Source organism: Streptopelia decaocto (genome assembly GCF_964273445.1).
Source record: "Streptopelia decaocto genome assembly, chromosome: 1".
Lineage (NCBI taxonomy): Eukaryota > Metazoa > Chordata > Aves > Columbiformes > Columbidae > Streptopelia > Streptopelia decaocto.
Window position 1 is genome coordinate 204,488,361 of NC_138663.1, and position 15,403 is coordinate 204,503,763.

The 15,403-nt window shown below is 37.7% G+C and overlaps 1 protein-coding gene across 6 annotated transcripts in view; it reads right to left on the minus strand.

The window, feature by feature from the left end:
• DLG2 (discs large MAGUK scaffold protein 2) overlaps positions 1–15,403 on the minus strand; it is an 895,217-nt gene that overhangs the window by 293,294 nt on the left and 586,520 nt on the right. For all 6 annotated transcript variants that reach the window (XM_082046221.1, XM_082046225.1, XM_082046223.1 and 3 more), the window contains one exon: positions 9,521–9,657. In XM_082046221.1, the coding sequence (XP_081902347.1) occupies positions 9,521–9,657 (137 nt within the window). The remainder of the gene's footprint in view (positions 1–9,520; positions 9,658–15,403) is intronic.

Genomic DNA, 15,403 nt, shown 5'->3' on the forward strand with positions numbered 1-15,403 from the left:
TTAAATAAAAATCTGATCCCTATCTTCCATAAATTTATCTGTTTTTCTTTGTTACAAACAGCAGTAACATATAAATGCACTTTTAATGAAGAAATGTCTTTTAAATTACTAGGTTGATAGGAAGAAGTGACTGAAATTATGCCTTTCTTGTTTACATATTTCAAAACTGTCAAATACTGAAGATTCACACTTTTGGAAATATTACAGCACAGTTGTCCTTTACCTTTTCTCCTTCCCATGCTGTCTGTACAACGTACCTATCTTGTTGTGTTTCATCCTAACCACAAGCTTTTTGAAGTAAAGAAACTCTCACACAACAGCTTCCCACTATACTGCTGCTGTAAATAAATGTTCTTAGCCAAAAAAGACACAAAATGCAATATCATTGTACTGTCTGGATTTTGACTTTCGGTCATTTTAGGAGTGTGTAAAACAATCAAGACACAAAATTATTGGTTGTAATATTTTTTCAAAGTTTTCTTCCTGGAAACCTAACTGATAAAAATTGTGGTTGGGACTGTTGTACTTCCATTACAACACACTTGGATGTCACAGTTGTGCAGTTAGAGGATAAACAGCCATTTTAGAAATGGAAAATACAGTATAATACATATAAAATTTATATTTGACATTACAGATTCTACTTCTTATCTCTCCAACAATAACTTTACAGGACAGGTATTTTACCAACGCTCTGTACAAGTTGTCCAAATCTTAAAGTTAAGAATTAAAGACCAAGTGATTCTAAACTAAGAATTAATGTCTGAGCAGTTGTGCATTATGTTTATCTTTAGACATTTTGAGATCCTGGAGATCATTGCAAAGTTTATGTACAATGACTTTTTTCCTCATCTCTGAAAGATGAAATATGTAGAGCTGGAGCTTGGTAGAACTCGAATGCATGAGTTACAAAGTTACAAAGGAGAACTTCAGAGAAAAGACACTGGAATAAAATTTGAGGAGAAGAAAGAAACCTTTAAAGTAAACAAAGTTCTGCTAGAAAAAGTATTCCAGCAACATACACCGAAATTGCTATTCAATCTCATTCCAAATATACATAAAATTAGAGGTTTCTCATCTCTAGAGAGAACACTCCTGGAAAGAAAGTTTGCTGCTTTTTAATTTTGTCGTGGACTACTCAGTTCTCAGTAAACAAAGAAATAAAGACAGACTTAATGTACATCAAGAGAAAATAAATAAATATAAACCCACATTGGTTCATTCATTAAGACTAAGATCTCAGTGGTGTTGGAAAGTAAAATGTGGGAAAGCAAGATGTGCGGTTCCAGCCATCTGGATGATAAAGGAAGATCAATACTAACATGACCATTTGGACGGTCAAAGACATAATACTAACATAATAACATATAAAGGGCCTTGGACAGATTACGTTGAGGTACGTTTCTCATAATTGTAAAAAGTTATAGCCCAGACTCGTGAGAATGGTATCTCGGGCTGGATAACCACCTCCAAGTGCATGGGATGTGTGAATGTCCTTGGGCCTGGTCTGTGAATGAGTGGAAAAACAAGTGAGACAAACATCACATGAGTTTAGTGTGTTTTTAATAATAATTAGTGGGAAAGCACCTTTTTGTAAACATCTTAGTCGAGGCCTCTACCTGTAAATCTTATAAATTGTCAATGGTGAATAAAGAAGGCAGTCTAGGCCTGGGTCAGCTCTCGGCTTGGCCAGGCCCTGCGCTCCTTTCTGAACAAGATCTCTGCCTCTGCGTGAATTTCTGTCTGTGTCCTGGAATGCGTCGTCTCTAATCGCCGCACAGTGGTGCCATGGGGTGCCTTTTAAATAGGAGCTCTTTGAGAATGATATAAAACCCGCTTCCTTAGTCATTACCAACATCAATTTAGAATTACTGTATGCAAAATACACTATGCATTTCCCAGGTTCCTTCAGAAGGTTGTCCTTGCTTTGGACCTGGAATTTCCATTAATACTGCTATGTGCATATATGAATATATTTTCTTCTTTTTTGATCATAAAACAATGATTACAAATGAAGACATCTGTATGTATTTTGATATACAAAAATGAAAACCCGAATACACTGAATAATTATATTATTCATCTCTATAGATATTATTGCAAGATGTCTGTAGTCTGTAATTATTTTCACAAGGAAATCTTTGGATATTGTTCTTCAAAACATCATGCCAGAGATGGTGATTATTAGGAAATATGGTGTTACAGTTGTTTTTATGGTAAGATTTATGGTGAGAGAGGAATCTCTCAGAATCTCCAAGAGAGACTGTTCGATGAGTTTTTTCTTGTTACCATAAAAGATGCCTAATTTAAAGAAATTTGAATACTAAATCTGGTATTTTCAGTAGTTATGGCACAGTCAACACATGGTACCAAAGGAGCTGAAGAATGAGACACGCACGCAAAATAATAAATCCAAGTGTAAACAGCACACAGACCTCTGAGATTCTGAAACTTTCGTGGAGAAGGGCTGACACCAGAGCTGAGTGGGTAGAACAGGTACTGCATGCAAACTTTCTGGCTCTAAGAAGCTGACTTAAGGAGCATTGAATTAAGGGGGAAATAACCCCTAAAGCAAATGCTAAAAACCAGATTTATCTGAGTGGTCAGCTTAGTTAGAAGAGTTAGGTGTTTGAGTCACAAAATGCTGTGACAGGTGTCAAAGGAGAGGAGTCAGAAGGAAAACAGGCATGGAGCAAGTGGGGATTTTCTAATGGGAAAAGCTCCACATACAGAAAATTCAGAAATACAAACAGCACCTGAAGTAATAAAGAAAAAATTAAGAAAGCTGTTTCTTTAAATAGAAAGTACGTGATACGATAACATACTGATATTACAGGAAAAGAATAAGAGGAAGAAATAATACAGCAATAGAGAAAAAATTAAAGATACAAGTCCAATCAAAGAAGCAATTTGAGTGAGGGGGAAATTAAGTAAGAAATGCTGCCAAAGAGATATAAAAACACTGGGGTAATTTTTTTCCTAAATAGCATAATCAAAGCAATGAAGTATAAACCTAAGCAAGAATTATCTTTCTTGGATTTTTTCCTAGATTCATACTGGAAAAAAAAACCACTGGGAAGTAGCTAGAGTGAAAAGCTTAAAATTCCCAAAATGACTGTATAAGTGCTCTAAAGAATAACTTCATTCACAACAGCACAAGCTGATAACAGAATAAGAGCCCTGGAGGAAGAAGTCTGTTTTATTTAATCTTCTTTTTCTTTTTAGGAAAAAAAAAAAAAAAAGATAATTCATTTTTTTCCTTTATTGATTTAGGGTAAGAGAGATTTGATTCAGTCAGTGAAAAACTGTTGACCTTTCCCTTGCCAGTGGTCATATTTGCTTTTGTGCAATATTCTACTTTTCATTCAGAAAGCGGATTTTTCTGAGTGAATCCCGAGTGAACATTTGCCGGTAAACACCTGTGAGTTGCCAGCAGTAAATCTGGAATGCTGCTGGCATTCTTTACAACTCACTATGATTTAAAAAGCTGTGAAAAGTGAAAGGTTTTTCTGAGTTGAAGACCAGTAATTTGTCCTAAGGATCTAAAACTGTTTGCATTAAGTAACAATTTATAATCCTGAGGATTCCTGAGTTAGTTGTACAAGTGCTGGACTCTGAGTTGAAAGAAAGCGGCTATCTTTGGATGACACAGTCTGTTAATCCTTCTGAAATTAGTTTGCTTAGACTATGAATAGTTATGGATTAAGTGTCCTAAACCAGAACAGCTCTTTACAGGGAAATGCAAGAGTTTGTGCTTCACGAACTGAAACTCAGTCATGGGCTTAAGGCTTTGAGCAGTGTAATGCATACACAGGGCAAGTGGCACTGTACTATATTGGACCATCATTTTCCAATCACAGTTTACATGATTTTGTTAAAAAAAAAAAAAAAAGTATTTAGGATTAATAAAGTGGCATGAGAAAGATACAACTGTGAGGGAACAACCAGATGACATTATCATCAGGAATAAATTGGGAAGCTTATTGCTAGGGTATCACCTAAAGACCAATCCCAGGAAATCTATGTTTGAATGCTAGATGAAGCCTCACAAGGCCAGAGTCAAATATGGTTTAAATCTGGCTCAGAACCCAACACTGTATCAGAAAAGATGCAGCCACCAAACCCTCTGTGATAGTTCAGTCCTAGTTCAGTCTGTCTCAGTACTCTATATTCTAGTGTTTCCTTTGTGCTACTCATCCAGTACAACCTACAGATCAGGTACTACCTGTTCACACTGTTTTCTTCCTTTACATCTAACTGGGTAACACCTGTACTCCATCAACTGGTGTAGCAGCGTAATGTTGCATCTGTGGATGCAGCGGCCTGAGTGAAGATCGTGTGCACTTGGAGCAATTCACAGCAACAGAGGGTCTGGATGAGATGACAACCATGCTATACATATTTTGCTTCTGGACCATGTTTTCTGTTGCAGTTTCATTAAAAAAAAATAATATATTATATATAGTTTTCTAAAAGATCATCCCACAAGTCAGTCAAAATAACTTTAAAAGAGGAATTCTGATCAGAACTAAATACTAACCTAGATACATCTTAAATTATATGCTCTGATTATTTTAACACAAACAGGATCCTACATCCATGTACAATCTGGAAAGAAATAGGTACTGGTAGGGGATCCAGTAAGGAACAACTGTGGAATCACAAACCCACTGCAGCCCTATGAAATCACCTAACAATAACATGATTTTTTTCAGCATGGAATTGGGTAGGAAGCAAACCTATATTTCTGAAAAGGAAGGTTACTTCTGTTTCTTCCTTCTGTTTTCAGCAGGAAAACAGAGTCAAATTAAATCTGTTGGTATGTGAGTAACGTCGCTTTTCCTACAAGTATAAATACCTCAAGAAAAATCTGATTTCTCTGACTAGATGGGCCAAGAAGCAATAAGCTAATGGATATGGTCCAAACATGCAAGAGTATTTTGCACAGAAGACAAATTTTTTAAAAGCTAATGCTTATAAGATATAAATATTAGCTCAAATTTTCTTTCAAAGCCAAATGTTTTTAAAGTTTTTCCTGAAGAATACCTTGTTTCTAGCTATGAGTGTTGTTTATAGTCAAACCACACAGCTTTATACTGATTTCTCCTTTATCCATTCTGTAGATAAATTCTTCCAAAGTGATACGATCAAATCAGATAAAAGAAAGTAATTATTATCTAGAGGTAATAACTCTTACAGCATTTTTCAGTTCTTCCTGATCATCCTTATCCAAGAACTGGAAGAAGTGAGAAGCACACTCTCCTCCAGTTTGCAGATGACGCATCACTGTGGGGGCAAGTCCCTACGTACAAGGTCTGCCGTCCTGGATAGGTTGGAGGAAGGGGCCAACAGAAGCATTAGGATATTCAACAGGGAGAAACAATAAGTCGTGCTCCTGGCACAGAGTAAACCCCTTCGAAAGCACAGGCTGGGCACTCACAGCCTGGCAGCAGATCTGCGGAAAAACTCTTGGGGCTCCCAGTGGAAAACAAACTCAGTATGAGCCAGTTGTGTGTCCTGGAAGCAAAGAGACCAACAGCATCCCGGGCTTTACAAGCACAAGCAGAAAAAGGAGATCCAGGGAAAGATTGTTCCCCAACTGCAGTTAGATACTGTGGTCAATTTGGTCCCCTACCATAGGAAAGATAACAAAGTGGAGCAAGTGGTAGACAGGCTCTTTGGAGGGATCCAGACCAGCTGGATCGTTGGGCTGAGGCCAGTTGTATGAGCTTCAACAAGGCCAAGTGCCGGGTCCGGCACTTGGGTCACAACAACCCCAGGCAGTGCTACACGCTCAGGGAAGAGTGGCTGGAAAGTGCCTGGAGGAGAATAACCTGGGGGTGTTGAGCAACAGTGGCTGAACATGAGCCAGCAGTCCCTGTGCTGGGCACTGGTGAGGCCAAACCTCGAATCCTGTGCTCAGTTTTGGTCCCCTCACTACAGGAAGGACCTTGAGGTGCTAGAGTGAGTTCAGAGAAGGGAACGGAGCTGGTGAGGGGTCTGGAGCACAGGTGTGATGGGGAGTGCTTGAGGGATCTGAGGATGATCACCCTGGAGAACAGGAGGCTGAGGGGAGACCTTATTACTGTCTGCAACTACCTGAAAGGAGGTTGTAGCATGGAGGGTGTTGGTCTCTTCTCCCAAGTAACAAGTGATAGGACAAGAGAAAATGGCCTCAAGTTGTGCCAGGGGAGGTTCAGATTAGATATTAGGAAAATTTCTTCCCAGAAAGGGTTGTCAGGCATTGGAACAGGCTGCCCAGGGCAGTGGTGGAGTCACCATCCCTGGACATGTTTAAAAGAAGTGCAGATGAGGCTCTAAGGGACATGGTTTAGTCCTAGATTTAAGTTATGGTTGGATTCAATGATCTTGAGGATCTCTTCCAACTAAAATGATTCTAGAATTCTGTGTTTCAGGGGACTGCTGCTGGGACGGTTGGGTTTGGAGCACTTGCCCAGTGAGGAGAAGCTGGATGAACTGGGCTTGTTCAGATTAGAGAAGTGATGACTCTGGAGACAACCAACAGCAGCCCCCCGGTGCTAACAGAAAGGTCATCAAGACAGAGCTAAACTTTTCAGAGTGACACGTGGTAATGGAATGAGAGACAAAAGGCATATGTTGAAACATAAGAAGGTTAAACAAGTTATAATGAAAAGTATTTTCCCCATGCAGACACTTGAGCAGTGGAACATGTTTCCCAGAGACGCCGTGCAAGCCCCATCCTTGGAGGTTTTTGAGATTCAATTGGAAAGATTCCTGAGCAACCACGTTAGAACCTAGAGATGACCCTGAATATCATGTTAGCCTATGACAGTTGGTATGTGACTTCCCTTTACTCCCTTCCAACACAAAGAAAAGCAACCTAGCTGAGACACCCACTGTAGTTGTATTCTCACTGTGGGCATTTTCACACCAGTAGTAGACATTACCAGCAGAATACAGTAAATGACTATTTTCCTTCCTGTAAGTCTTCCTCCAGTCATTTCACTAATGGGGACCTCAGGAGTTTCTTACAAGGGAGCATTTTCTTGTGGAAGAGCTCAGGATAATAAGCCCTATGTACAGGCTTGGTGCCACAGAACGTGCCCTTGGTATAGATTTCACAATAGTCATAATGCTTGGTATTTACAAAACATATCTTCTGAACACTTAACACACTATTAGCAATCTGCATTTAATAAAGGTAGCGTCACCAAACTGCAAAATGTTCAGATAGAATATAATTGCATTATATTTCAATATTAGTTTTGATTTTGCAGCATCTCTTTTATTATATTTTACATTTTAATGCATTTGATCTGGTTGCTCTTTGGGGTCTGAAAGCATTTCAAACGTATCAGAGCACAGATACACTGGTAAATTTTATAGAGAAATGGTGGAAAAAATAAAGATCAGGAGAGGACACACTACTGAGAAGAAAAAATGAAAGAAAAAGAAGGAAGTGTTCAAATATATAATCAATAAGGAATCAGTGAAGCAGAAATCGGGCTGTATAGGTGACAAGTGTTGATACACTGCCAAAAGAAAGTAATAAATTCTTTCACTCACTTTTCAGAAAGGAACATGAAGTAAATGCCAGGAGCTGACAGATACTTCACAAAATAGAAGAGGAAAAAATATTGAAGGCACACAAGTTATAAAGAAATCAGAGACTCTTGCTGGAGAGAACCAGAAAATGTGGCTGTATCTGCATGAATTTCAGAAATAGATTTTTATATTTGAAACTCATCTCCACATTAATGGTTAAGGTATACAAAGAGCAAGCTGACTAGGATTTTCTTATGCAACCTTGGAAAGCTTGATCTGGAAGTACATGACTAGCAGAGAGTAATATTATGATTGTTGTTTTTTTTTCCTCATTACACATGCAGTGATAGAAGGAGATGATGTTAAATCAAGAACTGGTCCAGATTGAAAGGAAAGCAGTCTAAAGATGTGACATTAAACACACTGAGAATGACCTCTGCGTATTTTCAGAGGTCAGATTCAGGAGTTTAGACTTGTCACAATGAAGAAACTCTTATTAATATATCTGACTGCAGTGAGTCACAGGTTCAAGACTGAGAAGAGATGCTTAATATGCAAATCCTATAAACATCTGGAGAGAATGAATTTATACATAGTGGTGTATAAAATAATTATTGGTGCATACAGGAGTGGGGTTTTATTTATTTATTTATTTGTTTGTTTATTGTATATGATTACCTTAAGTGATTTGGAAGAGTAAGGTAACAAAACTTTACAGATGACAAAAACTGTGAGGAATTCTCATCATAAAAAATACAACAGCTGAACACAAGCAGATTTACTACAAGGTGCGAAATTAAAAAAAAATAAGCTGCGACTTCAGCAAATACAAAAATACATTTCTATAGAAAAATGAGCCAAAATTTCATTATAAAGCAGTGACTTGAATTTTATTGTGCTGAGCTCCTGCAAAGAAGAAATGCCACAGAAATGGTAAGGTCTAGTTTCATTTTGCTTTGAATTTGATAACACCATTTGATCCTTAAGCTGCTTTATCTATCCACTTGGGTTAATTAAAAAAAGTCAAACAGTCACCAACCCAGCAACCAAGTGACTTTCCTGTTCTGTTTAATACCCTGTATAAAATGAATAGTCATCTTCACATGACTGGAACACAGTGTCTCTAGCCAAATAAAGAAAACTTCAATTAGACACAGTTTTGCAGGCAGCAGGAAAAGGTCACAGCAATTTTTTACTGCTTAGATATCACATCACAAAACAGAGCTACTGCAGTACATTTTTTCATGGCACTCATTCAGAAAATATTTCACTGCCTGCTGAAATCTAAGCAACTGGACTGACATGAATACAACTTGACATAGATTAGCTTCTGCTGATTCACCAGGGTCAGGATTTCCCCCTTAACAAAGAATTAAACAAGCTCTGAAAGCGGGAAAGAATTATCTATGGGGAACAATGTACTGGCACTGCAGATATCGGAAGAATTTCCTAATGTGAGATCCATCAGAAGAATAAGTACATTTCCACAAGGGAAAAGATGGAAAACATATATTTTGGGACACCTATAATATATAGTTCATATACATAACGCATTCATACCTGTACTGAAATGTAGGCACTGACAGTGGCTACACATGAGAGTTTAGTGGCATGTTTTCACATCTTTTGATTTTCTTAAATAGAATCAGTACCACCATAATTAACAGTTCATCTAAAACCCTGCTGTAAATTTTCATGGTACATTTTGACTTTTCACTAATATGCACAATATGTTTATTTTCTATGCAGTTGAAGGGTAGTCAAAGTAATAGAAACCATTGTCTTCTTTTCATAAAATGTTGGTTTTCTAGTGTAATGCTTTTTTACTGCAGTCTCAAAAATATATATAAACAATGGGAAAAATGAAGATGATGGACATATAAAATAATTATAGATGTTTTAATAGTTACCTCTAGCTAAATATATGAATTAAATTCTCGGTATTAAACAATTTTCAGACAGATAAAATGTGAATTAAGTTTGCCATACTTACCATAAGAAGTCTATCTCCAACCTGCAACCTTCCATCTTTTTGCGCAGCTCCTCCATCAATAATCTTGGTGACATAAATGCTGTTGTCCCCAGGGATGTGTTGGTTTCCCACCCCTCCTGCAATACTGAAACCCAGACCTGGAGAAGATATGGAAAGGAAAACATTAGCAATACAATATATAACATTAAAGAGGAGTGCAAGAGTAGCACGCATTTAAACTACTGTACAATTAGAGTATTTTTTACAGAAATAAAAATAACATAAGAGATATTTGTGGGGTCAATACTCTCACACTTTTCCTGAAAGGTCAGGGACAGAAGTAAATTAAGGAAATTCTTTCTTATGTACAATTATAGAAAGGTAGAGACAAAAAGAATTGAACAAATGAGGATTCTAAACCCATGGCTTGTCCTTGCCAGGGTCCAGTGCGACCCACATCAAGACATTTTCGCACAACTTGTCATCACTACGAATAAAACGCTGAAGCTTTGAGTTTCTTTTGCCTAATATTGGTATAAGATACTTCACTGTCTATCAGAACAATATTAAAGTTACTCTTAATTGTCCACACAATTTAGAAAATCCTTGCAGAGCTATACAGCAGATTTCACAAGTTTCTGTAGTATCACAGTAAAGGGTCTGTGAAAGTATAAACAGTGTAGATATTTGAATTGAAATCGGTTTCACATATTTTCTCTATGGCAGAAAGAATGTCTATGGATAAATAAAAGAAGAAAGCAATAGTCCTTTGTACATATATAACTTCCGCTCAGTGATCTGTGAAATTCCTAGATAAACACCCAAAGAACCAAATTTTGGAACAATGTCAATAATTCATGCCAATATGATTCTAGAAAAGGAAGGAAAAATAAATAAGTGTTGGGGGAAGGGGAAAAAAGACAGATTTAACCTTTTCCTAATTTTCCTATCCTCTGGCACATTGCAAAAACAGACAAACCACTGCTTTCATTTATAATAACATTTTTAGCTCTCAGAGAAAAGGCAGAAACTACTGTGCTTTATTTCCATAAAAATTTACTTCATACAGCTATTTTTTCATAGAACATATAGCTAATGGCAAGTTCCAGCTGAACAAATAAGCTGTTACTGACAATAACCTGCTTAGGCTGTTGCTTCAACCAGGCATTTCTCTTTTAGCTGTACAGAAAAAAAATAGTTACAGCTATTTAGAGACTAATCACTAGTTTTATCTATGAAATCTATGCTGTTCAGTTGTTCTTAAAGCAAACATGTTAGTAATAGCTTCAGCCTGAGGAGTAAAAGACAATAGTAAAAAATGATTTGCCTGGAATTGGGCATTTTATTGCAAACTCACCAATCTGATTGGTTGTACAATAAAACTTAAAGTAGGGTATCTATTATTACACACAGGCTCTTTTAGAAGTGAGTAGGGAGATTAACTTTTTTGAGTGAATTATTATCTTTTTTCTCACATTATTTTCATTCGATATTTTCGCTTAAAAAAGATTAGAGATCAGATAACATAATGGACAACTTAATAGACCGTGCCAAACCAGTAAATGACAAAAACCTCTGAATTATTATCTCAAATTGAAATACTACTTAATTAATTGACTATTAACAATACACATGAAGTCAATTCAGAAGCATGGGATAATTAAAATAAAACATCATTTAATTTCTGGCTAAAGCTGGTGATCACTGTTACTATTTATGTACTACTGCCAGGACAACTACAAGGATAAAAAGATTACTATTTCTTCAGCATTGAAAAATTTGTTCATTACTCTAGGACCACTCACAAAGAAGCAAGAAGATATTCTATGAAAACATCAAGAACTGAGATTTTCCTTAAAACATGAGTTGTGGACAAGGAACAATGATTGAAGAATGTTACTCGGTGATATAATTATTAACCTTTTGACCCACAAAACATCTGCATACACTTCTACCGGTAAAGTGAAGATCTGAGAGTATTCCAGAACGATGATGAGAGCAAACGAGTGGGCTGGACTGCAGCTGGAGAGCTTTCTGCAGCTCCTCTGCTCACCTTGGGCATGACCTCAGGAAGATTAGGTTGGGGTGAGCTTTGATCCTCTTCTCTTCCCTTTATTAACACTGTATGCTTGTAAAGGGCAAGGTCATTTCTGATCATATAGCTGTTCTGTATTTTGTGCAAAGGTCCCCTAATGCAGCCAGGTCCTGCTGCAACGTAAGTAAATAGTAGCAAAGATCATCCATTTTCTGCAGTGCTGAGTGGGTGCTGGTGTTTTTGCTGTTTGCATGGTTATATCGCAAATGGCGTGTGAAACTGCAAAATGAGAGGACTGAAACAGGCTCCCCCCATTACAGAAGTGATTTTTACAATGATGAAAGGGGCATCTTTTTCTGCTTCTCTAGTCTACAGAAAATGCAGCTGTGTTGGGACTACATTGTGTTTGTAAGCAAGGCTTGCCTTTGGGATCCACAAAACCAGCACTGAATATAAAAATAAATATAAAAATATAAAAAAGGTGTAAAGGAGAAAAACAAGGGGCAATACTGCAGGGTGTAAAGGGAGGGTGGGTGGGAGGGACAAATGAGGGCATTTTCTTGGCTTTCCTGTCGATAATGATCTAGTTACATTGCCTAATCACACTTGCCTGCTTTAAAAGATTTCCTCTTGGGAAGAATGTGGAATGGAACAACAGCCCATTTAATTTTACTTAAATGGCTTTTGCTAATTGCTAGGACACCAGGAAAGTATACTCCAATAAAATTTTTGTGTAGGATTCATATGGCCAAATGACATCAGACAACTATGTTAATCATTTATGCTGCCTTTATAATCAATGAAAATTCATTAAGGGCTTTTAAAGTATGATTCATCTCATCTGAGAGACATCTGAAAGAGATGAGATGAATCACAGTTTTGGTTTCTGAAAGGCTGGGGGCTGGATGTCAGAAGTAGTGGGCGGGAAGATGAGTGCTATAGAAGTTCACGACTTGACTTAGAGTCTCACCTCCATTTACATGGAAGGTTTCTCTTTTGTATTAAGACCTCAGAAAGGTTTGTGCATCCGTGGTGTGGATCCCTCTTGTCACTAGCTACATCAGGTTAGCTTCATATCAGATTATCACTCTATTTTGAAAGCAGAGAATCATTCAAACATTTGGGAACAATGGGAGCAAGGCACTTTTTTAAAGTTGGCCCTTTTCATTGCTCCATTGCATTAAAAAAAATAGCATATTTAACTGCAGAGCCTTTTTCTTACTGACTCCTGTGGTTAGGAAGGCTTTGCCATCAGAACACAGAAGATCAGGAGTCGCTTTATGGAACATTCTGCATCTCACTCCCTATTTTACTCATGTGCAATCTGCTTCACAGCAGCACCTCATCTTGGACAGAAAGCCCAATTTCCTCACAAGAGGAATTAGATGGAGGGAATATTTAGAATGGATATAAGGAAGACATTTTGTACTATGAGGGTGGTGAGACACTGGAACAGGTTGCCAGAGAAGTTGTGGATGCTCCCTCATGGAAGTGTTCAAGGTCAGGTTGGCTAAGGAAGCTGGTCTAGCGGAAGATGTCCCTGTCCATGTCAGGGGAGTTGGACTAGATGATCTTTAAAGGTCCCTTCCAAACCAGACCATTCTATGATACTGTGGTTCTATGAAGAAGAGAAGACTACTCCAAGAGGAAAAAGGAAAGAGAACTGGATTTAATACTGGTGTACATCCAAGTCCCACTTGGCTTTGTTCAAAACCCCTGGAGAGATTAAGCACATATAGGATTGGGACAACGTGGAAACTAGGAAAGATCAGTTAAACTCTATTTCTTTCCATTGCCACTGGATAGGTATTAGTAAAATTAATCTACCTTTGGGTTCCACAGATGCAGGAGCTGGTGCTGTCAATAATAACATGTAATAGTGCAATGAGACAAGAGACATTACTGTTATCAGAAAGAGAGAAGGAACAGGGGAAGGAGCTATTCCATCAAAACTGGAAACTGTAGGAAAACTATTGATATTAACAATAGTCAAGGATATTTATTTATTTCCCCTCCCCCCTGGATTATCAGCAAACAAGACATTAAAATAATTTAAAAGGTAATGAAGTCATTAAAAAAAAAAAGTTGCAGCCAAAACAATTCAAAAGCCTCCCAAGTCTCAATCATAGCTATTTAGGAAAAACGTAACCAGTAACTATTTACATCTCTTTTGCATTATTTGCTGCATCAGATACATGTTTTAAATGCATCACTATATCAGTAAAACCATACATCCTAATAAATTTTCTGGTAAAAAGGAGGCATGGAGGCACTCCTATGATTAGTCCCACAACAGGTACCTCTATGTGATAATAATAAAATCACTGTTTAAGACACAGGGGATGAATCACACTGTGGGCATTTCACTTTCCAGTAACCAAAGAGGCTCCCTCCTAAAAGATCAAGTACAGCCAGTTAATGTCAGCTTTCTAATAACTTAAACTATAAAAAATGTCTCACTCATAACTCAGAGGGTATGTTGCATTTTGCTACTATCCTACACAGAAAACCAGGTTTATTATAAGCCAGCAAACAGAATGAGGATTTTAAAGGGTAAATCCAACATGAGTTTCATAGTCCTAGCTGGCAACCTCCAAATAATGTGGCAGCCAAAGAAAGTCAAATGTAAGTCACGACCTTAAAATGTAATTAAGAAGTGTTTGATTTGCAGGTAGTTAACCAAAACAGTGTGATCTAGAGACACAAAAGGCACAATTCTTAATTGCTGGATTCCTGTCTTTACCACAGCATCCTTTACCACCATCCAAGTGACCTGTTGAACACAGAGTGAACTGGTGAAGCCACAGTATACACAGAATATGTAATAGAAATATTAGGTTAGAAACAAATGAAATATATGGGAAGGTTCATATAAGCACCAGAATTAGTAACAAAGCTTAGAGGCATTCTGTGTATTGACAATATAGAACATTCCTAGTGATAAAACTAAAAGTGATTAATTTCTGTCAAGCTTGGGCAGAATGTCTGGACCCTGTCAAGACCACAGCACAGCTGCCTGGTCAGCAGAAGACCACGCACTGTAACAGTGAGGTGTTGGCAGTAAGATTACAGCACATGACATTTGTCATTCCCTTGCCTGTAAGCCCAACAGGAAAGCAGATGATAACAAAAAAGACAAGTGTTTACCAAATTAAGAAAAACAGGCAAGAAGCAACTGCCTTGTCTAAGACTTAGAGATTGAAGAAAGAAATAACGAAGTGAATGACCATCTCATAACAACAGGGGACTCTAGAGGCTTTAAAACATCTGTCCAAAAAGTAGTTTATAGTCACAAATAAAGAAAATGCCATGAGATGTGGTGAGGGTTCAACATCCCATGTATTTTGTGTCGTGAGTGAGCCAGACCACTTTGGCATCCTGGGGTTTGTGAGGATAAGGGTGAAATGAAAAATGAATGAAATATACGAGAGAATGACCACAACTAGGTAACTCATTTGGAGATTTCATAAATAAATATCACCCTTCTTTCCTATATTCTCTTGTATTTTGCCACAATCATTTTCTACAGGTGCAAAACAAACTGATTTGGTCCAGAACACTGTATGAACTCAGATTTTCCAGAACTGTTTCAGGCAGCAGAAGAAAATAATACAAGTAGAAGGTTCCCATACAACAACTTGTCCCACTGAGGACCTTCCCTGGCACTGCCAACCCACCTGTGCTGTGGGACACGACACATGGACCATGCTCCTGTCAGCACCTGGACAAGTAAATGAGGAACCCAAGCTGAGGTAGCTCCTGCCTTTCCACAGAGCAGCTACTTCTACAACACTTAGTTAAAAATATACAACTCACCATTGTTTTATTGTTGAAATTACTTAAGCATACAGATTCAATATTTATACATT